This window comes from Mizuhopecten yessoensis, unplaced genomic scaffold (assembly GCF_002113885.1).
Source record: "Mizuhopecten yessoensis strain PY_sf001 unplaced genomic scaffold, ASM211388v2 scaffold479, whole genome shotgun sequence".
Classification (NCBI taxonomy): Eukaryota; Metazoa; Mollusca; class Bivalvia; order Pectinida; family Pectinidae; genus Mizuhopecten; species Mizuhopecten yessoensis.
Window position 1 is genome coordinate 155,902 of NW_018403567.1, and position 26,006 is coordinate 181,907.

The 26,006-nt window shown below is 35.7% G+C and overlaps 1 protein-coding gene across 1 annotated transcript; it reads right to left on the reverse strand.

Moving 5' to 3' along the window:
* Positions 1-2,942: 2,942 nt before the first annotated feature.
* LOC110449763 (TM2 domain-containing protein DDB_G0277895-like) lies at positions 2,943-18,957 on the reverse strand. The gene is made up of 5 exons (XM_021496824.1): positions 18,886-18,957; positions 18,159-18,219; positions 5,664-5,808; positions 4,379-4,527; positions 2,943-3,226 (listed from the first exon to the last, which is right to left on the reverse strand). The coding sequence occupies exons 2-5, from the start codon at positions 18,202-18,204 to the stop codon at positions 2,991-2,993; spliced, it is 576 nt and encodes a 191-aa protein (XP_021352499.1). The 5' UTR covers positions 18,205-18,219; positions 18,886-18,957; the 3' UTR covers positions 2,943-2,990.
* Positions 18,958-26,006: the final 7,049 nt, after the last annotated feature.

A 26,006-nucleotide genomic window follows, 5' to 3' on the forward strand; every position in this document is an offset into this window, starting at 1 on the left:
TTGTAACTAAAGGTGCATGCTATTTATAGTGTTTATAATATGTCCTTGTTTGTACTTGGTTCCGTCAAAAAACTTCCTTGTAAACTGGTGTATACCTATACTATAGGACAATGAGCACGTGTGCATTGCTTATACGTGAACTTGAATCACCAAATACGTTAATAAATGGAGGCTTACCTTATACGACCGACTAAATCTTTAAAAGATCTTTGAACCGGAACGACGCTTCTCTAGTCAATAATAGCAGTTGAATTCAAAACAACTTTCTCAATGAGGCATTTACACGAACGTGTACAATGTTTTTAGAACTTTGGTGTCTTTATTGGGAGTTTTAAACGAACGGCAATATTAAAGGTGTTTTAAAAAGAAAATGAGGCAACAATATTCTTCTGTATAATTTTACAGTAAAAATTGTGTGGCCAAAACATATCGCCAAACTGAACTGTGACATGACCTGGTTTGAAGTGACGATACCCAAGCCGCCATGATGAGCCCTTCTCACTGATCGTAATTATGATCAATAAAATGTATTTAATTATGTCTTTCACCAGGAGATATGCACCAGCGGTTACTAAACATCGAATTACTTATTAATTGATATTTTTTTGTAAGCAAGTAAATGTTTTATGTAAAATATTGCTAAAATGAATTGATGTATGCCGATATGCGAACATGTGTGTGTCATGTGTGATCAGATATTTCAAAGGAAACAAACAACGAAATAAACATTTTACGCAGTTTCTTCTTATTTTTAACATCATTGTACCTGTAAACAACACTTATGAACTCACTTATAATAAACAAATAACAAAAATCTTAAGGATCCCAATCGGTTGGCTTTCATTTTCAGAGAACGATTTTCGGAACTTGAACATCGTTTTTTTCCAAAATATTTTGGTGCTCAAATATTTGAGTAGAAGCTCTTTTTGGGATATTCAGCCTCAAAAAGTACCTGCGCAAATTACATAGGTGCGCAAATTACATGGGTTTTTACGGTATAAAGATTATGGTAAGATTTCTAGACTTTACGTCATGAAATCTTTTATTTATTGAAGAAAACGCTTAATGTTTAACTATTGGACGATTTAGTCGCAAATAAAGATGCCGTGGTCCTTTGATCATAGTTCAATTACCACAGAAGAGCTGCAATGTTTTCAATAACGTTATAGGTGTATGCAATGTTGAAATGATAAAAGTGACTAAAAAAGTATATGGGAGGGTAAGAACACTGATTGAACTGCAGTTTAAAGGATTATTGTTTACTGAGTGTTATTGTTGAACCAGTTAAGGTTTATATCATTAACAAACACATGCATATCCAAAAAATATTGTTTATCATTTCAAACCAAAATGTGAAATATAAATTGAAATGTTGACGCATGAAAAAAAAGCAAAAGTTAAATATATATATATCAGCTAAATCTATCCATCAATGAACATAAAATATCTATCTTGACAATTACAAATTTAACCTTCACAATTTTACAGATATAATTTTCATGTACCACAAGGCTGTATTTCCCTTGAAATCGACATGTTCAGAAAGTGTAAAATTAATGATGATCTAAATTCATTCATATTAGATATATATTAACATTGATACGTAAATTAACAGTTTCCTACATTTGTCTTTAAGTGGACAGGCAATTTTTCATTTTCCTATGATGTTTTTGACATGTCTTTCATTTATTAGTACAGGCTCAAAGCAGTTGGTCATTAGCATCTAGTATCAAATTCAAATATAATGTTAACCAATCTGTATTATAAATATCACTTTAGAATAATTGAATATATCCAGTGTGTGGGATGTTACGACACTTTTCATTGGTTACAACCACACACTAAACACACTGTATTGATAAATACCACGTGAGTATAACTTAATCTCTACCATGTGAGTGATGTAATGACACTTTTTATTGGTTATAACCACACACTAAACACACTGTATTACTAAATACCACTTACTTATGACTTAATCTCTACCATGTGTGTGATGTTACGACACATTTCATTGGTTATGACCACACACTAAACACACTGTATTGATAAATACTACTCTAGTTTTGAATCTCTACCATGTTTGCGATGTAACGACACTTTTCATTAGTTATTACCACATACTATTGGATGATAATATATGAGCATGCATATATTATTTTCGAACTAACTCATTCACCTCTAAAACCACATTTGAACTCTTCCAATTCAAAGGATGGAATAGTTCATTGTGCAGGAGTTGGTTTCTTTTGTCGAGTGATGCTAAACGCATTTGTTAGATATATTGTGATTGTGCTAACAAAACAAAACAGTTAACCAAGCTCGCGATCAGAATGTTCCACTCAACTTGTTTGGAATGGTACTTGAAAATTGTTCGTAAGTTTAAGAGTGATTGCACAGTTAATTCTTTGCTGAATTGAGAAACCAAATGGCAACTACAAGTGCAACTTTTTATACCCAAAAAGGTACACATACAAAAACTTCACTCAACTTAGTCAGACTGATAGGACAAGCTCAGGAAGGATGCATAATCTTTGGTTAATAGAATTTCTAGTAAATTAATGATTGATCAACAAATAATAAGGCACACATCATCTTTTCCAAATATATCTTAATTTCAAACGTAGCAGGCAAAATAGAGCAACAAGCTCACAACATCAAAAAGGATAAATACGCAAACTTGTTAAATACATAAGTAAAGAGCGTGGATATAGGGTTAATACGAAAACACATTTTAATTACAAAGTACTTGGTAGAATAGATATAATCAGCAATTGTTATTCATAAAATTGTAAAATATATAAATCTACTTTTTTTTGAAAAAAATCACTCGGGCTTAAACGGACTTATTTAATATTTGTTTCAGCTGTTTCTCAACCTCACTAAATATTTACCCACAATCTATGTGGATGGTCATGTTCCTAGATTCTCTGTATGTAACCTTTTATCCAAAGGTAAGCTGTTATGACGTCCAGTCTGCTTGATTGGAGTTAGTACCTCTCTGGTTGATTGGGATGGTTTACTGCTGGTGGAGGTGGATAAGCCGGTCCGGCTTGCTCCCCATGTGGTTGAGGTTGGACACCGTATGGTGGAGGAGGAGGGCCCCCATATGCTGGTTGTGGCTGAGGATAGGCCCCATATGGTTGAGGTTGTCCCCCATACTGTGGAGGAGGAGGATAAGCTCCCTGCGGCTGTTGTTGCATTTGCTGTTGGGTGGTACTGTTAACTATAAAAAAACTTAATGAATGTCTAGTAAGTAAGACTGAAACGATTTTCTGAGTATGAATACATGTACAAATGTTGGTGTATATCTATGTACATTTATCAGTATAAGCATCATTTACTGCCATATCTAGAAGTATGCTACATGATTTGAAATGTTCTTTGGTATGTTCTTTAGTGGTTTGAAGCAACTTAGATTGTTTCGTGCAACAAACAGTCATGGATACCCCTTACAAACAGTAGTGAACTATCTCAGTCGAATTCGTTGTATTATTTATTTTCGTGGTTCCGAAGCAACCACGAAAACCACGAATATTTATTGTATATTGAAGATTGAAGATTGAATATTCTCTTAAAATGTATTTAACAAAGCACTATAGAATATTTATGTAACTATGAAATAGCTAGGTTATAGAATAGTACACTCATGAATTCCATTATTACCAGAGTGATCATGACACTATAAATAATAGCATCACTTTCGATGTAAAGTTTAGCTGTGATTGAGATTACATATCAAGCCTATTAGTTTTACAAATGTAGTCAGATATACTTTGTAAAATGGATATGTTGATATCAGCGCTGCAATGTATTAAGTAGGTATTTTCTTTAGTGGTGTGAAGCAATTGTTTCGTTCCATAGCAACCACGAAAACAACGAATGTTTAGTGTATAGAATAGTGCAGAGAATTAATTAACAAATGTCATTCACTCTATCTGTTCCATCAGGTTTAGTTATCGAAATGATAAACAAGAATGATGTCTTTCGCTGGAAACAACACTGCATAATATGTATAACACAGAATTCAAAATAAGCACTGACATTTCTGCGATTTTTTTTATTTCATATGAAAGTTGTACACAGAACACTACATCTCCAGTACACACGCAGGCATACACACATAGGAAGATATTAGCCAGGTGCCATAGAACTAGTAGTTAGCGCCTGCTAAGGCTGCTCTTGTGAATTCCTAAAAAAATGTATTGAATAGTATATGCTAATTGTATCAATTGCATATCTTTGTATTGATCTTAACTATTTGATTCTGTGTCAAAGATCTTGAGTTCAAGGCCTTGGCAAGTCATTCACCTGAATCGTCTGAGCTTCGTTTATATCCTCATAAATAACTACAAAAACTCTCTTTAATAACACTTACCGACCGTGACGTTTCCAGTTCCACCAGTTTGCCCTGCGACAATAACACCAGTCCTTTTCTTGTTACAGGACTTGATGACGATGATAAAGACAACGATACAGGCGATGAAAAAAATACAGCCAATGACCGCTCCGGCAATGGTACCAGCTCTATGAAAGTATAAACATGATTGGAACAGATATATCATCAATTGAATGTAATATATAATAGCTATCTTTAGTACAGTTGTTGGACCGCACAACGCACCAAAAATGCCGTGCGCACACCGTGCATACATCGTTCACACACCGTCCGCACATCGTCCACACATGGTACGCACAACTGTGCGATTTAACAATCGTTCGCCCCGCTGTGCGCTTCGCTCCTCACAACTGTGCGATTTGGTACAATTTGTTGATCAATATTACGGAATAAAACAAATACGGAAAGCTCGTATACAATAATGTACACTGTATATATTACTGTAATTTCTAATCTTAATAATTAGGATTATTTACAATTTTCCAATGCGTGTAACACAGTATACAGTGACCGTTAGACTGTCAAGAATGGGTTTGGCTCCTCGGTAACGGAACAGGTAAATAACAATTTGATGAGTGACCTGAGTTTTACCTGGCTTTTGCATGACATGTGATACCGTATGACCGTTATGAAAACACAACTGGACGTTTAATATTTGTTATTTGCATTCGTTTTGGATATAGCTCCCCTTCACCTAGTTTTCACACCTTGGCGAGTTACGTAAGTGCCCCGGGCGGGGGAAAACTACGGTCCAGGTACAAAGTGACTATGTTTACCTGTGTTGCCGAGACTGTGTTGTAATTTTACATGGGTCGATTAAGGTCGGCAAACCGAAAACCCCATTTCTAAATTTAAGAAAGTATAGACAGAAAGATATGCTTATAGATGTAGCTTGAATATAGAAACTCACTAAAAATATCAAGCGTATATGTTTAAACACGAAACCGTATATATTGTTAAGCCATTCCTCAATTTACACCAACCACGACTGTTATAGCACAACGTTCGTCGATCGTCCGCACAAATGTGCGCAAGCAACTATAATCCGAATTTTTATCGTTCGCACTTCGTGCACACATCGTTCGCAAACCGCACATCGTGTAATGTTGTGCAATCCCACAACTGTAATACTTTTATATACATATGTATTTGGAGAAAATATATCATCACATTGTACAGTTGATAATCAGACTAGGTGACTCTATAAGATCTTACACGGTTTTTTCGCGAGACGTGTATATTCGATATGATGTCTGATACTTACGATGAAGTACAGCATTCCCGGGCATAATAATAGCCGCAGCAACCAGTGTCACAATTGATGTAGTAGGTGTACCTGTAGTAGGTGTAGTAGCTGTAGCTGTAGCTGTAGTAGTAGTATGCTGCAGTACATAATTCAGCAGTCACACCTGTGTTAATGAGAAGAAACGAGGAACACATATCATTCAAACAGATTAATTAGTACATGTATAGACCACAGTGATACGCGTACGTCAACCATTTATCATGTTTGATACGTCATACGTCAACAGCGATACAGTGTGCGTCCTCTACACTTCATCATAGGTACTGACCACAGTGATAGCGTGTACCTCCACTAAACAACATCATTGATACTTACCACAATAATTTTGTGTGAGTCTTCAACGCAACATCATACATGTAGATATATTACAACACCTTTGTAGGGTGTCACCAAGGTGAGCGTATGCCATACCGTGGCGTCCGTCGTCCGTCCGTCAATATCTGCCACTATTTGTACAATTTTGAATCTCCACTACCTAGGGATGATTCCAGTCAAATATGGTTCATATCCATCTCTGAGTTGCAGAAGTCGCTTAAAGCAATACAGCCAAATACCCTCTTTTTTGCCCCACCCCTCAGCCCCCTGAGGGATCAGTCACACCATGTGAACAATTCTCAATCCCTGCCTCCCACGAATGCTTTTGATCAAATATGATTGATATCCATTGCATGGTTCTACAGAAGAAGTCATTTGTAGCAATATAGCCAAATTGTTCCCTTTTGACCCCGCCCCTAAGCCCCCTGGGGGTCAGCCCCACCATGTGTACAATGTTTAATCCCCACTTCCTAGGGATGCTTCCAGTTAAATATGGTTGATATCCATCACTTAGTTCAAGAGAAGAAGTCGCTTAAAGCAATACAGCCAAATACCCTTTTTGGCCCCGTCCCTCAGCCCCTTGAGGGATCAGTCACACCATTTGAACAATTTTGAATCACTACCGCCCATGAATGCTTTTGTTCAAATATGATTAATATAAAATGCATAGTTCTACAGAAGAAGTCGTTTGTAGCAATATAGCCAATTGACCAACTTTTGGCCCTGCCCCTCAGCCCCATAGGGGGTCAACTCCACCATGTGTACACTTTTGAATCCCCACTACCTAGGGATGCTTCCAGTTAAATTTAGTTGAATTCGAAAGAGTGGTTAAGAAGAAGTCGTTTAAAGAAATTGTGGATGAGACGAGAAGACTTGTTTGATCCGTTGATGTACATCAAAAGAATATGTTGTTACGTAACGGCAAAATTGACTGGCTTTGAAGTCGGGTGTCACTCCTCTGTAATCTTCGAAGCCTGAGATTGGTCAGGTTCTTTTTACCCAAGACCAATCAAATAGCTAGCTGCATGCCTCCAATTTTGCCATGACATTCTAGGGGTGCAGAGAGCGAAAGTAAGCGTAACCCCTGGAGTATCAAGGATTAAAAAGGATAGGCAATGTTTTATTGTTTACAGAAAGTATAAAATACATTTGAAGAGCAATGGTTGGTTTGTAATACAATACAACCAATACCACACATCTCCATTCAACTGCACTTAAAAATGTCCATAGGCATCTTTTTGTATTGGTGGGAAAAAAAGTGAAAGAGTGTTATTGTAGAGTTTCTATTTTTGACACCATTCTTGTTTTTTAGCTCGCCTGGTCCGAAGGACCAAGGTGAGCTTATGCCATACCGTGGCGTCTGTCGTCCATCCGTCCGTCCATCCGTCAACAATTTCTTTAAACGACTTCTTCTTCTTAACCACTGATTGGAATTCAACTAAATTTGACTGGAAGCATCCCTAGGTGGTGGGGATTCAAAATTGTACAAATGGTTGGGCTGACCCCCCAGGGGGCTGAGGGGCGGGGCCAAAAGGAGTCAATTTGGCTATATTGCTTTAAGCGACTTCTTCTCTGGAAATAAGAAGTCGATGTCAACCAAATTTAATTGGAAGCATCCCTAGGTGTCAGAGATTCAAAATTGTACAAATGATGGAGCTGACCCCCCAGGGGGCTGAGAGGCGGGGCAAAAAGGGGTCAATTTTGCAATATTCCTATAAGCGACTTCTTCTCTGGAACTAAGAAGTGGATATCAACCATATTTGACTGGAAGCATCCCTAGGTGGAGGGGATTCATACAAATGGTGGGGCTGAGGGCGGGGCCAAAAAGGGGGCAATTTGGCTATATTGCTATAAACGACTTCTACTGTAGAACTATGCCATGGATATCCATTATATTTGGTCGGAAGCATTCATGGGAGGCAGGGATTCAAAATTATACAAATGGTGGGGCTGACCCCCCGGGCTAAGGGGTGGGGCCAAAACAAGTTTATTATTTGGAAATGGTTGAGTTCTCCACCGTATAACCATGTATACAATTGCTGAGTATAAAGAGAAGAAAGCACATTTGCTTCCAGGATGGCCCTAGGGTCTGGCCCTACCCTATGAGACATAGTCCCACGGTCACAACTTTGAAATGGTTAAGATCCCCACCTCAAAACTATATATACAATTGTTGGGCATAAAGAGACGAATGCAGTCATGATATTAGAATTGACCCTAGGGTCTACCCTACCATTGCAGACCTAACCCTTGGGTCATAACTTTAAAACGGTTGAGAAACTATAATATTAAAACTATATGTTAACGTAGTTGATAATAGCATGACCTGAAGACAACGTCCAGTGTCGTCATTTTCATCTTTTGGGAAAGCCGTGATAAAAATAGCTACGCCCAAATTAGCACAATATCCGGGCCTTTCAGTGAGACGTTCAGATATATATATATAATGTATATTATTATTTATTATTATTATTATTAGAGATTAACACATATTTTACAACTTCTTTTAATGACAGTACCTGTATTCATCAATTTATCTATTATTCATATACTTGCCATTCCACTAAATATCCTAAACATAGAGAGTTTTTTTAAAGACAAAGGACACCTTTCTTTGGCCAAAGGAACACAGTACACACATTTTTATACAACATGAACTTACTTATTAAAGCAGATGTGAAATCATTGCTCTGGAAGGTATAACAATATCTACTCGTAACGAACCGTTACACCATAAGGTGCCAAAGCTAACCAAGTAGTCGCAGGTGATACATCAGAAAATGATCCCAATGCCATAATACTAGGGTTTTCAAACAGGTCTTATTTTTGTAACCGGTTACTCTTCTACCGATCGAGTAACTGGTTAATCGGTAAATTTGGTAGTCAAATAATAAACAGTAACAAATACATTATATGATTGGAAAATGTTCTATTTAAACGTTTTTACACCACAAACATACATGTATATATTAATAAGCATGATAGTTTGCTCGTGTATTTCAAGGTTAACACAGGAAATAATTGCATGTTACCTCAGTAATTATATGTCATGGACAAAGAATGTCGGATTGCAGTAAGACGGATTCAATAACACTTATCTGTACTTGAAACCATATGCGGTAATATTATTCTTTAGAACAAAATTTGTTTTCAGACATGCTTGCTCATTCAAGTGTATACTCTTCAGATTATCTTTACATTCGTATGTAAAGGGGCGGTCTATCTCAGAAAGTTAATAATTAACAACTTTGTATTCTGGCTTCCTTTTAAAATCTGTTCAGATATATTTTGGTGATGGCGACATCTCTTTGTCAGTTTCTAAATAAGAGTACAAAATTATCACTGACATGTAATCCCTGAACACTGTTTTATTACAAAACAATCCAATTTTAAACAAATATACAAATACAGATAGTGTGTAGGTCTAAGCCCGGGAAACATGGGACTCCCAAAAGGAGATATATAAAATAAAATGTCCTACATTTTTTGGTTAAGGATTTTGTTGGTCAAAAGCTCGATAGAACTTATGCTATTTGTCGATTTACCCAATACAACCCATGTACTACTATACCCAATACAAGTGTCGATTTATCCAATACAACCCATGCACTTCCATACCCAATACGAGTGTCAATTTACCCAATACAACACATACACTACTATCAAAACAAATTATGCACTGCTATACCCAATACAAGTGTCGATTTATCCAATACAACCCATGTATTACCATATCCTATACAAGTGTCAATTTATCCAATACAAACCATGTATTACTATATCCTATACAAGTGTCAATTTATCCAATACAACCCATGTACTACTATCCCCAATACAAGTGTCGCTTTACCCAATAAAACCCATGCACTACTATACCCAATTATACCCAATACAAGTGTCGATTTACCATACAAGTGTCGCTTTATCCAATACAACCCATGCACTTCCATACCCAATACAAGTGTCAATTTACCCAATACAACCCATGTACTACTATACCCAATACAAGTGTCGCTTTATCCAATACCACCCATGCACTTCCATACCCAATACAAGTGTCAATTTACCCAATACAACACATACACTACTATACCCAATACAAGTGTCGATTTACCCAATACAACACATGCCCTACTAAATCTAATACAATGACTGATTTACCCAATACAACCAATGCACTACTATACCCAAAACATTTGTCGATTAACCAAATACAACCCAATACAAGTGTCGATTTACCCAATACAACCCATGCACTACTATACCCGATACAAGTGTCGATTTACCCAAAACAAATTATGCACTGCTATACCCAATACAAGTGTCGATTTACCCAATACAACCCATGCACTACTATACCCAATACAAGTGTCGATTTACCCAATGCAACCCATGCACTACACTTTCCAATACTTGTGTCGATTTACCCAATACAACCCATGCACTACTATACCCAATACAAGTGTCGATTTACCCAATACAACCCATGTACTACTATACCCAATACACGTGTCGATTTACCCTATAAAACCCATGCACTACTATACCGAATACAAGTGTCGATTTACCCAATACAACCCATGTACTACTATACCCAATACAAGTGTCGATTTACCCAAAACAACCCATGTACTACTATACCCAATACTAGTGTCGATTTACCCAATACAACCACAAGTGTCGATTTACCCAATACAACCCATGTACTACTATACCCAATACACGTGTCGATTTACCCTATAAAACCAATGCACTACTATACCGAATACAAGTGTCGATTTACCCAATACAGCCCATGTACTACCATACCCAATACAAGTGTCGATTTACCCAATAAAACCCATGCACTACTATACCCAATATAAGTGTCGATTTACCCAATACAGCCCATGTACTACCATACCCAATACAAGTGTCGATTTATCCAACACAACCCATGTATTACTATATCCTATACAAGTGTCAATTTATCCAATACAATCCATGTACTACTATACCCAATACAAGTGTGGATAAACCCATTACAACCCATGTACTACTATACCCAATACAAGTGTCGATTAACCCAATACAACCCATGTACTACTATACCCAATACAAGTGTCGATTTATCCAAAACAACCCATGTATTACTATATCCTATACAAGTGTCATTTATCCAATACAACCCATGCACTACTATACCCAATATAAGTGTCGATTTACCCAATACAGCCCATCTACTACTATACCCAATACAAGTGTCGATTTACCCAATACAACCAATGTACTACTATACCCAATACAAGTGTCGATTTACCTAATACAACCCATGCACTTCCATACCCAATACAAGTGTCAATTTACCCAAAACAACACATACACTACTATACCCAATACAAGTGTCGATTTACCCAAAACAACCCATGCACTACTATACCCAATACAAGCGTCGATTTACCCTATACAACCCATGCACTACTATACCCATTACAAGTGTCGATTTACCCTATACAACCCATGCACTACTATCCCCAATACAAGTGTCGATTTACCCAATACAGCCCATGCACTACTATACCCAATACAAGTGTCCATTTACCCAATACAACCCATGGACTACTATACCCAATACAAGTGTCGATTTACCCTATACAACCCATGCACTACTATACGCAATACAAGTGTCGATTTACCTAATACAACCCATGCACTTCCATACCCAATACAAGTGTCGATTTACCCAATACAACCCATGTACTACTAAAGTGTCAATTTACCCAATACAACACATACACTACTATCCCCAATACAAGTGTCGATTTACCTAATACAACCCATGCACTTCCATACCCAATAAAAGTGTCAATTTACCCAATACAACCCATACACTACTATACCCAATACAAGTGTCGATTTACCCAATACAACACATGACCTACTAAATCTAATACAATGACTGATTTACCCAATACAACCAATGCACTACTATACCCAAAACAAGTGTCGATTAACCAAATACGTCAATTTACCCAATACAACCCATACACTACAACCCAATACAAATGTCGATTTACCCTATAAAACCCATGCACTACTATGCCCAATACAAGTGTCGATTTACCCAAAACAAATTATGCACTAATATACGCAATACAAGTGTCGATTTACCTAATACAACCCATGCACTTCCATACCCAATACAAGTGTCAATTTACCCAATACAACACATACACTACTATACCCAATACAAGTGTCGATTTACCCAATACAACCCAATACAAATGTCGATTTACCCTATAAAACCCATGCACTACTATACCCAATACAAGTGTCGATTTACCCAAAACAACCCATGCACTACTATACCCAATACAAGTGTCGATTTACCCAATACAACCAATGCACTGCTATACCCAATACAAGTGTCAATTTATCCAATGCAACCCATGTACTACACTACCCAATACTAGCCATGTACTATTATACCCAATACAAGTGTCGATTTACCCAATACAACCCATACACTACTATACCCAATACAAGTGTCGATTTACCCAATACAACCCAAAACAAGTGTCGATTTACTCAAAACTACCCAATACAACCCAATACTACCCAATACAACCCATGCCCTACTATACCCAATACAAGTGTCGATTTACCCAATACAACCAAATGCTACCCAATACAACCCAAAACTACCCAATACAACCCAATACTACCAAATACAACCCACGCCCTAATATACCTAATACAAGTGTCGATTTACCCAATACAACCCTATACTACCCAATACAACCCAATACTACCCAATACAACCCATGCACTACCATACCCAATACAAGTGTCGATTTACCCAATACAACCCAATACTTCCCAATACAACCCAATACTACCCAATACAACCCAATACAAGCATCGATTTACCCAATACTATCCAATATAAAGTTAAATGTACCCAATACAAGTACCGATGTTGTGCGGACCCGGGTATTTTTTTTTGCAAGATCGTCGTTATTTTAAAATCCTTGATTCAATCTATGTCATTTCAAAATATTTCATTGTCAATACAAACAAAGATATATACATTTTTTATAGAAGAAATATAACAGTACCTGTTTTCATTTCAGTAATAATTACCACAACTTTAGTATGCATAAACAATACCTACACCCATCTGTGTAGCCCAAAAACATGTATTTACAAAGGGACCCGACAACAGGCTTAGCCTATATACACGAAAGCCTTTTCCTATATATATATTTGTATCCAATTATTTCAATTTCATTAATATATTAGAGTTATGGGTGGAAGACAGGACAAAAACGAAAAAACATGATTTATAAACTATAATGAACGAACACATATATCATTCACTCGCATACTACCATTCATAATTGGTATATTTGATATCTTTAGAACTTGCATGTAGAAAGATATTACTTATAAATTGAGAATCGTTTAGTTTTTAGCTCACCTGGCCCTTCGGGCCATTAAGAATAGAAGGAAAGGAAACAGGTGATGGTGATGTGAAACAAAAGATCGTTGTTAATGAATAGAACTTAGTCAACTCTTTTAGAATGGATGATGAAGTTTTGTACAAATGAATAAATTAAAGCATTTTCATCTTCTGTAGGTTCATCATTCCCGAACAAAAGTAAATCAGTCGAGAATTGATGGTTGATTTCGTTAATTGTATGTAAACGCAGTTGAGAAAAAAGACAACAATGTAATAGATAATGTTCATTGGTTTCATTTGCTTGCATGCAAGAACACAGAGGACTATCAATTAGATTTCTCTGGTATAGATAAAACTAAAGAGAACTACACTCCATTCTTAATCTAGCCTGCTATATCTGCCCCAGTCTGGTACCATTAAAGTAGAAAATTTGAATTGTGTAAGCGGGCTTGCGTATATAGGTTTTAAGTTTATAAATTGAAGGGTCGTTCTTGACATAGTCAGGCAAGGAGTTCATGATACTGATGACAGATGGCAAAAGAGATTTATTATAGAGACTCGTATGACAAACTAGTGGACGAAAATTATTACCAGTGCGAGTATCATGGTTGTGGTAATTTCGGTTACGCTGAGTTAGAATATTTAGAAGATATTGAGGAGCCAGACCATGAACCATTTTGTGGAAAAGAATAAGCTTTTGCTGTTTACGTTTTTCCTCGAGGGGAAGCCAACCTGTTTCAGTATACAGTTTAATTCTACTTGTGAGTCTAGTGCCGCCAGTGACTATAAGTGCTATCCATCTTAAGAACCGGTAAGAGATGTTAAAATGTCTTGAGTTCTAGCTACCAAATTTGGTCTGATGTTACCTATATGTCAGATTCATGTAACAAAAGAAACATGTGAGAGATACAGGCCCTCTTGGCCTCTTGTTGAAATAGGAACGAGTAGAAATAGGTGTATTTCTACCAACAAGTACACGATGTCTGGAAAGAGTGCTGGAATATTTCATTAGTGGTAGATAGTAGGACAATAACGGAAAAAAAAACATAATTACACTCACTCACTCTCATATATTACCATTTGTACTTGTTATATGTTGTATTGTTAGAACTTACATATATAAAGACATTACATAAAAATGAAAAAAATAATTAATAGTATCATTAACTGTATTTCTGTTTGTTTCTAGAATAATGTATTAGAATATAGGAGATAGCGAGCAGCAACTAATTAAGCATCATAGTTATAACACCGGTATTTTGAAAACTTTGAATATATATATATGTGTAAATATTTGTATTTACGTTTCGTTGTTCTTTTTCCTTAATCTAATTGCCATTTTGATGAAATGTATATAAAATGTATGCTTATTTTGTCTCAATAGTGAATATCGTCATCACACTCGCCACTCTGTTGTGGGAGACCCAGGTCAATCCTGGTGGAAATAATAGTACAACTGGAAAGTATTTAAATACTGCAAACATATATAAACATAAACAACTAGTTATAAACAACTCATTTCCCATTACTTGGTACATTTTATATAAATATATGTAACCTTGTTAATTTGTTTTTAACTGCATTCATACAACAACAGGACATTCGAACATCTTGTAGGCAGTGAGTTTTACATTCTTGAATTGTGAACTTAACCTAGAAAATTGCTTTTATTTAGCTATCGAAGTCTTGGTGTTAACCTCTTGTGAATGCCTTTTGTCCGTCATAGTAACCACTTCAGTTAATTTTGCAAGTCAAATTTATGAATTACACATGGATCAAATCTGCCAGAGGTGTGAGCCCAAAAGAGGTCAAATTGACTAAATTTCAAACAGTCTTCCTATTCAGGCACAGAGATGTTTTTCAGTCAATATTCCAGAGAAAAATAGGGTTGGTCAGTAAGTAGGCAATTCTATTTGTGTTTTTTTTTTTTTTTTCATGGATCAATATATTCTTAGAGGGTAATAACAAATGTAAGAAAAATAAATTTCTATTCATTTCAATGGTTATTATTCTGTCAAGAATGTGGTCAGGATCCCAAGACCATAACAGGAAGGAAGTTCATGTGATCTTTGCCGGACTATTTAAATGATCTTCATGGATATAAAGTAGGTGATAAAATGTTCCCTAAGGTCCACAGGAAAAAAATGATGTAGGTCATGATCAGGTTATCCGAACCATATGTAAATCTTGTTATTGGCCTTACTGTAGTGTAAATGGGGAAATAACACTTTTGGGTACAAATTCAAAGTTGGTTGGAATGACTATCATGTGACTGAATTTTGATGCTATGAAAATTAATAACCTGACCCTTCCCTAGGGCCTGTGCGGGGGGGGGGGGGGGAGGACAAAATGGCTGAATTTTCAACAATCTTCTTTTTAAGATCCAGATATGCTAGAATCAAACACTCTTCATGAATGGAAAGGTCCTAAATCTCTATATCTGAAATTGTTATTTCATTACCCCCGTGTCGTTCATTCCTCCACTGCACTACATCATTTTTTTCTGAAAATTGTCAGCAATATATACCATATGTCAGACAATTATGTACCCGCCAAAAATGATATATAAATAATATATGTTGGTCAATCTCAACATGAATTTCTCTCAAGGAATTCAAAAAGCCTTTTGTTCTGTTTTTGTTTGAATTTTATATCACTACAACAAATAACAAAATGGCGTTACAACTCAGGTCCATGTAGCATACATACGATCACTGTTGTATATGTATTATTTATGTGTTGTATTTGCAATGGTCCTGTTTATATCTATTGCAGCATCTGGCTTCTGAAGATACTGGTACAGTGATATCATGCTTTAGGTTCAAAATATATTCACGATGTAATGCTTTCTTACATTACAATGTAAATGATGAAATTGTTTTATTATTAGGTTATTCAAAAGGAATGGATATTGCAGCCATTGCTTCTCCAATATTGGAATATTGAGAAATTGATTGCTGGTTTAGAGCTACAAAATGGGAACCATAATTATATATAATTACTTAATATTGATTTAGAATCATCTTTGAGCTAATTTTATTGTGTTTGCATGTCACCTATAGACCAGGTAAAGCTTGTAAATGAAAGTTGCTGTAACATCATCAGTTCTTTATTGTTTGTCTGTGTGTACTTAAAAATTACCCTGTTCTTTGATGGTTATGACAAGATTAATAGACTCGTACTAACTGTGATTGCTCCTAGGGTTCTGTCACTCGAGCTCCAGCATGGTGACCTTATAACATTGAAATGTTTGAAATCAGTGTCCTATAATGAAAAACACCTACTGGCAATCCAAAGACTACTACCAAAGTTTTCTGCAGGTCTGGTACATGTACCACCCAGGAATACAATCATACTAGCCACTTTAAAGGGTCATACATGGCCGAGATATACAACATAATAATTAGTGAGTTATTGTTGGAAGGTTGTTTCGAAAAAACAAATACATTAGCCCAACTTATGTTTCAATGTAAACATTGACATTTTTTACAAGCCTGGGGCATTGGGCTTGGCAATTTAGGCAAACATGAAGATTTTCATGAACTGACTTTTGAAAAAGTTGGACTGGGGCATATCTTCTTCACTATTTCACCTGTAGTAACCAGATTTAGTGTACAGGGACATCTTTCGATGGTGGAGTGAATACTGTAAAATTTAGGTTATTGTGACGTATGACTTGACCTTTGACCTTTACTTTTGAAAATATTTGTACGGGGCATATGCTTTTTCACATGGAGTAACCAGATTTGGTGAACACGGACATCTTGGGTGACCTCACTGTGACCTATATACTTCCTGACATAAGTGTACTGTTTGTGTATAGAAATTCTCACCGGTGGCCATGTGGGTCTATGGATTGCCTTGCAATACTTTGCCTTGTTAATTAATATTTTCTATGCACAGTAGAACATACTTCTTTCATTTTGTCTTGAGAAAATTTTACCCTAAAGGGATCAGGCAATATATTGACAAGGGTGTTAAAATAAAAGTAAATAAGTAACAACGAAAAGGCCTACATGGAATATCTGACAGTTTTAATTAAAAGAATAGTTTTTAAACTAACATTCATTTCATTTTCATGGAAGAATATTTAGCGCATGTATGTCCTAAGAAGGGATTCTGTTCCTTTTGTTACCCTAATGTTCTTGGTTTGGGCGCCACAGGCGCCCAGATCTAGTCACTATCATTACAAAGGTGTGTACTCGCTTATAGGCAGTGCCTATTTCATATTATGGTATAGTATTTTTACCTTGCGCATATATTGAACAAATGATAACCTGTTTGACAGGTAATACGCTTTTTATACCCAGCGAGACCCATAATCGTTACCAAGCAAAGACAAACTAATATGTCGGCACTTCCTTAGAAACGATAGACCAAAGAGATGGAGAAGATCTCAAAACCAGAAAAAAACATTTTATTTGCACTATCAGCTTTAAGTTTATTTCATCAGAACCGAGAAACTTTCGCCCACTTAAATATCCGCCCTTCACTGTAAAATCTCTATTAGCCGAGTTTGAGTTTTGCCTTCACCTGTAAAACTATAGTGGATCAATTGTGTACACATAAATCCTCAGGAAAATATCCTTATCTTCAGTAATTTTATTTCATAGAAGGTCTTACCTGAAGGAGTTTCAATCCAAGAAAGCTCTTTCGTATTCAAAGAAATAGATATACATGATAAAAGGACCACATACCTGAGAGGTAGGAAAGAAGGACACAGATTCCTAAAAGCTTCGCCATTTTGTCGTCCGGTAACTGTAATGACGAGAATGGTTAACTAGTTAAGTAAGAACACGTCACCATATCCGGTAGTCTGTCCTACAATTTAAATTGATTACAATTCAAAAGAACCTATACATAAGTAAAATAACAAAGAGCACAGTCAAGTCTGTGTATATTATCATGTATATGTCTATTCAATCTTACCCAAAACTTTCACAAAAAACGCTACAAAGGGTTCCTGTTTTGAAGTAATACATATGCACATATTATATATTTTTTTTATTATTCTTATTCTTTGTACCTGTACATACTGATATATCACGCCAGATATGTTCAGAACTATCAATGTTCAGTAGTGCTCGTGGAAAGAAATGTTCAATTAAAGAAAAAAAAAACAGAAATACTGATTTAAGTGAGAATGTCGTTCATTAATTTTATGCTACGTCCACATTAACTCATTCTTCCCAGAAGACACCTTGAACTCTTCTAATTCAAAGGTTGGAAAAGTTCATAATGAAATTACAGGGGGCACTGAATGAGTTAACAACAAATAATCAACGGTTACATCACCCTGAGACAAACTAGTACTAGTGCGATTTACGATACCANGGGGGGGGGGGGGGGGGGGGGGGGGGGAGAGAGAGAGTTTCCAAAACATTTAGGTACCATTACAATTAAAGGTATGCCTCATTAACAAACCCATATTGAATAATTCTGATTCGCAACGATGAATGGTCCTACGACGGTTTTTCTCCGGGAACTTCGGCTTTCCTCCACCACCAAAACCTGGCACGTCCTTTAATGACCATAGCTGTTATTAGGACGAAAAACTCTAACAAACCAAACCTAAGGCGTCAAGGGGCTATGGAACACTACATATATCTAACTAGCCTCCTATGTACTGATCAACCTAACTGTTTGTACTAGCTAGGTTCTGAATTACCTCATATGAGTGTCCTTCTATCATGTTGTTCGGGGAAATATGACCTATTAATTAGATGACCCCCGAATAACAAACGATTGCAACAAGGAATTAACATAACCCAGAATAGCCCAAAACGACAATATGCAGGTAACTGGTCTTTTTGACAAATGAAAACTGGATGACATATCACGTGTGTATATCTGTGTATAATTAATCATACGTAAAGTCAGGTCTACATTTCATCATTTATGTTTGTCGGTAAGCTTGAACTAGTGTGTTTTTTAGCCAACTTTAGCCAATCAAAAATAAGAGAAAACATTCACCTGGACGACGGGCATGTTGTCGAGGGGGAGAAAATGTCAATGTATTGCTGGTTAGGACTAGTTTTGGCCATGGGAAAGTGAGTACAAGTTGTATTTTGTTACAATAACCATGAATGAATAAGTATATTTGACTGTCAAATCCGTTTAAAGTAGCAATTCTCTAATGTTTCTTGTAAGTGAAGTGAGACTTGGGCTGGTTGCTCGAACACGTGTGTACAGTATACGTATTAAGCAAACTTTACAACGTTGTAAAGTATTAATAATACATTAAATTGTTTGTAAAATATCAGCAAAAGAAGGGTTGTTAGTAATATTTAGCTGTCAGCGAGTAATTTGGCAATATTTTGTATTTTTCTATCTGAAGTGTAAATCGAAGGTCACATATGTAGCTTTCACTTCCGGTGTCAATCAGAGGCTTTCTCTATAAAATGTAAACAAACGTGTATCGAGATAGTCAACACATAGTTTTGGTCTGACAGGCTCCGTTGTGAACGAGTGATGGGGTCGGAACCTAACCAGGACAGCTGGGCATAGCTTGAGCCCAGGCAGTACCAGTTCAACGTATATAACATGGGCGAACGACCTGAACTTTTTCCGGACATCTGAGTGTACGTCTATAGCTGACCACACAGACCATCCCTCTACGGCTCGAGCAGCACATCAACGTGGACGGCGATACAACTGGGGTTCACGCGCCGGGATTCTCTCATTTGTGTGAAGTGGTAAAGGATCCAGTGGCTTCCAATATGTAACGTTCTGAACAAAACTGTGTATCTGAACTGTGAATTAAAACTGTTTATTTGAAAGATCATTCATTATAATGTATTGGATCATGCTATACTAAGAGTGAATTGGAGAGAATAATAGAATAGTTTAGAGTCACTATTATGTGCTTGTTGTATGGTTAATATTTAGAACAACCATTAAATTGGTTATTTTTATTCTTCATATTGAGATTGTAATTCTCCAGTTACATATAATTCTTTAAATACCTCAGTAGCCATAGCAGTCAGTATTGTGATTTTTTATCTGGCTGGTGGAGAGATGAAATCTCAGGGACATTTGGATTCTGTAGCACTTTTTTTTTGTATTTACATTTGTTATTTGAACATTTGTATTCGGGTTTGTGTATTCCTTTAACCTGGCACCATTCCTTCGATTTAACTCTACAGTGTCACAAGTTTAATAATGAGGCGTAACGATTGAACCAGAGACTATTACCGAGGACAAGGGACTGTTTCGGCCATACCGCCTAACACTGCTCGTATGCACAACTCTATATCATATACTAATTCAATCCTTACGATTTTAACACACTTACTGCTAGACGTCTCTGTCTGTTGATCGGATTTAAAAATAGTTATTTTCTGTATCGTTCTTATTTTCAAAAGTAAAATTAAACAGGAGATCCCCTTAATGGAAATTAGTGCCTTTTATAATAATCTACGTCAGTAAATCGCTTGCTTTACCTGTTTATAAACAATACTGTAGTTCAAGCATTTTATTTACATCGACAATAAAACACAAACACGGATGTGGATTAAAGCAGAAGTTTGCCTGAACATCACAATCTATCCAATGTACCAAATACTTCAATAATTTCCCTGCCGGCCATAACAAACAAAGATTCTTATTGTTTCGTTTGGCATTAAATACCATTGATCGGTTTGAAATGAACAAAATGACCGTAGAACACTGTGAAAGTGTTTATTGGCTTTCTGTCTGACTTAAACTTTTAAATCTTTGCCTTGCATTTCTTGTGACTATAAGACAGCCTGACGTTGTTAAATGCACTGCGGCTTTTTCACATTCAGAACGTTTTTGTATATTATATTTTGTTCATTTCAAATTTAAGGATCCCTGAACCACCCCTATTCATAAGTCAATCAAGGCTTTGACGTCGGGTGTCTCTCCTTTGTTATCGTTAAAGGACAATGAGTCATACAAGCGATTGGTCACTTGTTTTTTTTTTTACCTGAGACCAATCAAATAGCTAACCGTGTGCTTCCAATGTTTATATGACAATTTCCAGGTGTGCGGAGAGCGAAAGTGAGCGTGTCACAAGTAAACGTCATCAGCGGGGAAGCCTGGGCTGATACTTTTGAGGTAAGAAAATAATAATGAAAATATTGTCATTACTCCTGTTACGGAGTTCGGTTGTGATGAGGTCATCATATTCATGTAAGTCATAGTCTGTTAATGATGACGACATAATTATCATACTGAAGAAAAATGTCATGTGACCAACACTGTACTGGAAGAGATATAACACATGTCATAGAATTGAGTTGTGATGTTGTCATTTTTATCATAGTGAAAGTAAAACGTGCAGTCTATCCGACTTAATTTTGTTTATCGCATTTCGGTGGATTTCTTACTCCCTAGAATTTGCCGTAACCTTAATTGCCATATATTCTAGTATACACACGTCTGTCGTTACTTATTTGCAATTAGCCAGCACTCCTCTAATTGTTTGAAATTCATATAATTAATGGGTTTTATACACCTCCTCAACCTGTTTTCACAGTAGTGGAGACCAATTCAGATTCCCAACTTTTCGTCCCCTAACATCCCCGATGTGTCCTAAAAGGACGAAACAGCTGTGTCGTGCAATGCAATTTGTTTCGGGTATACGGTATCAATTACCAATGTTATAGGTGCTGTCCAATATGTGTGTTATATCAGTGTATTTTGTTCATGAATTAACAAATCATTTTTACGAACCTGTCAATACTTTACTCGCTGAAATCTATTAATTTAATTTTTAATATAAAATATTTCGTTATCACCACTTCTTACAAAATAATACACAAAACGTCATAATACCCTTAAGACATAAATCATATAATATTTATAGACACCGTTCAGTTTTATATACCCTTTACGAATTACCTTTTTCTAGTACGCCAATGGTACACCTGCATGAAATGATTTGTTAAAATATGAAATAGGAATTTTAAACATCATTAATAGTCTCCGGAACCGAGAAACCCAAACGTTTGATGAAAGGTAATGTGTTTTAACAGATTTGATATTCATTAGAAATAACTATTGTTAAAATTGTAGAAAAAAAGGTAATTGGGCTATAGGCAAAGCCTATGCACGCCCCCTCCTACACAGATATAAAGGGAGGTATGTCTTTCAAGACAGACTGTAGAATACAAAACAGTCTGTATATTAGTAGACTGACTAACAGCCAAAATATTTGTGGAGTGTTTCCCAGCTGCATGTTACTACTTGCTTATCTCCCCCTTATTTAGAATTCTAGACATCATAGTGTCCAAATTATTTAAGTTATTTTTTTCTTTATAATTCAATATTCTAAAGACGGGGGCCAGTTTAGTATATTAACAGATAAAACTAGTTTAAATCTTCCAAGTTTACGATATCGATGTACTGTCACCCGGTATCACTCCCCCCCCCCNCCACACACACACACACACCACACACACACACACACACACACACACACCCATCTCAGAGCCCCGTGTTAAAAACCTTGATATGGTAGAAATGACTTGTTTGTGTCTATGATATGGCAATGAGGTAATGCAAAGTGGATGTCTCCACAACAGGTCGTAATTTCACAATTTGTTTACCCGGTAACTAGGAGTTATAAGCGATAATACAAACACGCCATGTTGAGCTCTTCCTAACTACCATTGTTTGTAACTTAAGGTGCATGCTATCTATATTGTTTATAGTATGTCCTTTTTTGTACTGGGTTCCGTCCAAAATCTTCCTTGTAAACTGGTGTATTATACCTGCTCAACCCTATGCAATGTTTGTATAGAATGTACGTGTATATCTATACAATAGGACAATGAGCATGTGTGCATTGCTTATGCGCGAACTTTAATCGTCAAATACGTAAATAGATGGAGGTTTACCTTATATGACCGACAAAATCTTTAAAAGATCTTTGAACCGGAACGACGCTTCTCTAGTCAATAATAGCAGTTGAATTTAAACAACTTTATCAATGAGGCATTCACACAAACGTGTACATTGTTTTTAGAACTTAAGTGTCTTTGTAGGGTGTTTTAAACGAACGGCAATATTAAAGGGGTTTTAAAAAGAAAATGGAGCAACAATAGTCTTATATAGATTATGGTAGAATTTCTAGACTTTAAGGTCATGAAATCCTTTATTTATCGAAAAAAACGCGTAATGTTTAACTATTGGATGATTTAGTCGCAAATAAAGATGCCGAGGTCATTTGATCATAGTTCAATTACCAAAGAAGAGCTGCAATGTCTTCAATAACGTTATAGGTGTATGCAATGTTGAAATGATAAAAGTGGCTAAAAGGGTATCTTGGAGGGTAAGAATTGAACTGCAGTTTGTAGGATTATTGTATATTGAATGATAGTGTTGAACCAGTTCAGGTTTATATCATTAACAAACACATGCATATCCAAAGAAAATTGTTTATTATTTCTAACCAAAATGTGAAATATAATGTTGATGCATGAAAAAAAAAGTAAATTTGAAATAATATATATCATATAAAGCTTTCCAACAATGAACGTATAATACATGTATCTTTCTTGACAATTACAAATTTAACCTTCACAATTTTACATATATAATTTTCATTTCCTACAAGGTTTCCATTTCCATTGGAATCTACATGTTCAGAAAGTTTAAAATTAATAATTATTTAAATCCATTATATATATTAACATTAATACATCAATTTACAGTTTCCTACATGTGTCTTTAAGTCGACAGGTAACTTTTCATTTTCCTTACCTTTCAATTGACATTTTCCTATGACTTTTTTGACATGTCTTTTATTTATTAGTACAGGCTCAAAGCAGTTGGTCATTTACACCTAGTATCAAATTCAAATATAATGTTAAACAAGCTGTATTATAAATTTAAAAAAAATACATCATCTAAATCTATCCAACAGTGAACATAAAATATCTAACTTGACAATTACAAATTTAGCCTTCACAATTTTACAGATATAATTTTCATTTCCTACAAGGTTGTATTTCCCTTGACATCGACATGTTCAGAAAGTGTAAAATTAATAATTATTTAATTTCATTCATATTAGATATATATTAACATTAAGACGTACTATATAGTTTCCTACATTTGTATTTAAGTCGACAGGTAACTTTTTATTTTTCTATGATAGTTTGACACGTCTTTCATTCATTAGTACAGGCTCAAAGCAGTTGGTCATTTACACCTAGTTTCAAATTAAAATATTATGTTAAACAATCTGTATTATAAATATCACTTTAGAATAATTGAATATATACCATGTATGTGATGTTACGACACTTTTCATTGATTACAACAACACACTAAACACTCTGTAGTGATAAATACCACGTGAGTATAGCTTAATATCTACCATGTGTGTGATGTAATGACACTTTTCATTGGTAACAACCACACACTAAACACACTGTATTGATGAATACCACTTCAGTAAATAGTTGAATCTCTACCATGTCTGTGATGTTACGACACTTTTAATTGGCTACAACCACACACTAAACACACTGTATTGATAAATACCACTTAATTATAACTTAATCTCTACCATGTGTTTGATGTTAAGACACTTTTCATCGGTTACAATCACACACTAAGCACACTGCATTGATAAATACCACTTAATTATAACTTAATCTCTACCAAGTGCGTGATGTAACGACACTTTTATTGGTTACAACCACACAATATTGGACGATAAAATATGAGCATGCATATATTATTTTCGAACTAACTCATTCACCCCTGAAGACACATTTTAATTCTTCCTATTCAAGGGATGGAATATTTCATTATGAAATTTCAGGGGTGAATGAGTTAACCATGCACGTGCAACACTCTGCAGGAATTGGTTTCTTTTGTCGAGTGATGCTAAACGCATATGTTAGAGATATAGTGATTGTGCTAACAAATAAAACAGTTAACCAAATTTAAGATCAGAATTCTCCACTTAACTTGTTCGGAATGGTACTTGAAAACGTGTTCGTAACATTAAGAGTGATTGCAGAGTTAATTCTCTGTGGAATCGAGAAACCAAATGGCAACTGCAAGTGCAACTTGCGGGATTTTCATACCCGAATATAGGGGATTCTTAAATCGTACACATACAGAAACTTCACTCAAGTTGGTCAGAGGGATAGGGCAAGCTCAGGAAGGATGCATCTTCTAGTAAATTAATGATAAATAAACAAATAATAAGGCACATATCATCTTTACCAAATATATCTTAATTTCAAATGTAGCAGGCAAAATGAAGCAACAAGCTCACGATATCAAAAAGGACAAAAACACGAAGTTTGTTAAATACATAAGTAAAGAGCGTGGATATAGGGTTAATACGAAAACACATTTTCATTACAAATTACTTGGTAGAATAGATTTAAACAAGAATTCTTATTTATAAAATTCTTTTGACAAAAATCACTCGGGCTTAAACGGATTTTTTCAGCTGTTTCTCATCCTCAAAATATTTACCACAATCTATGTGGATGTTCATGTTCCTAGATTATCTGTGTGAAGCATGTAGCCACACGTAAGCTGTTATGACGTCTGGT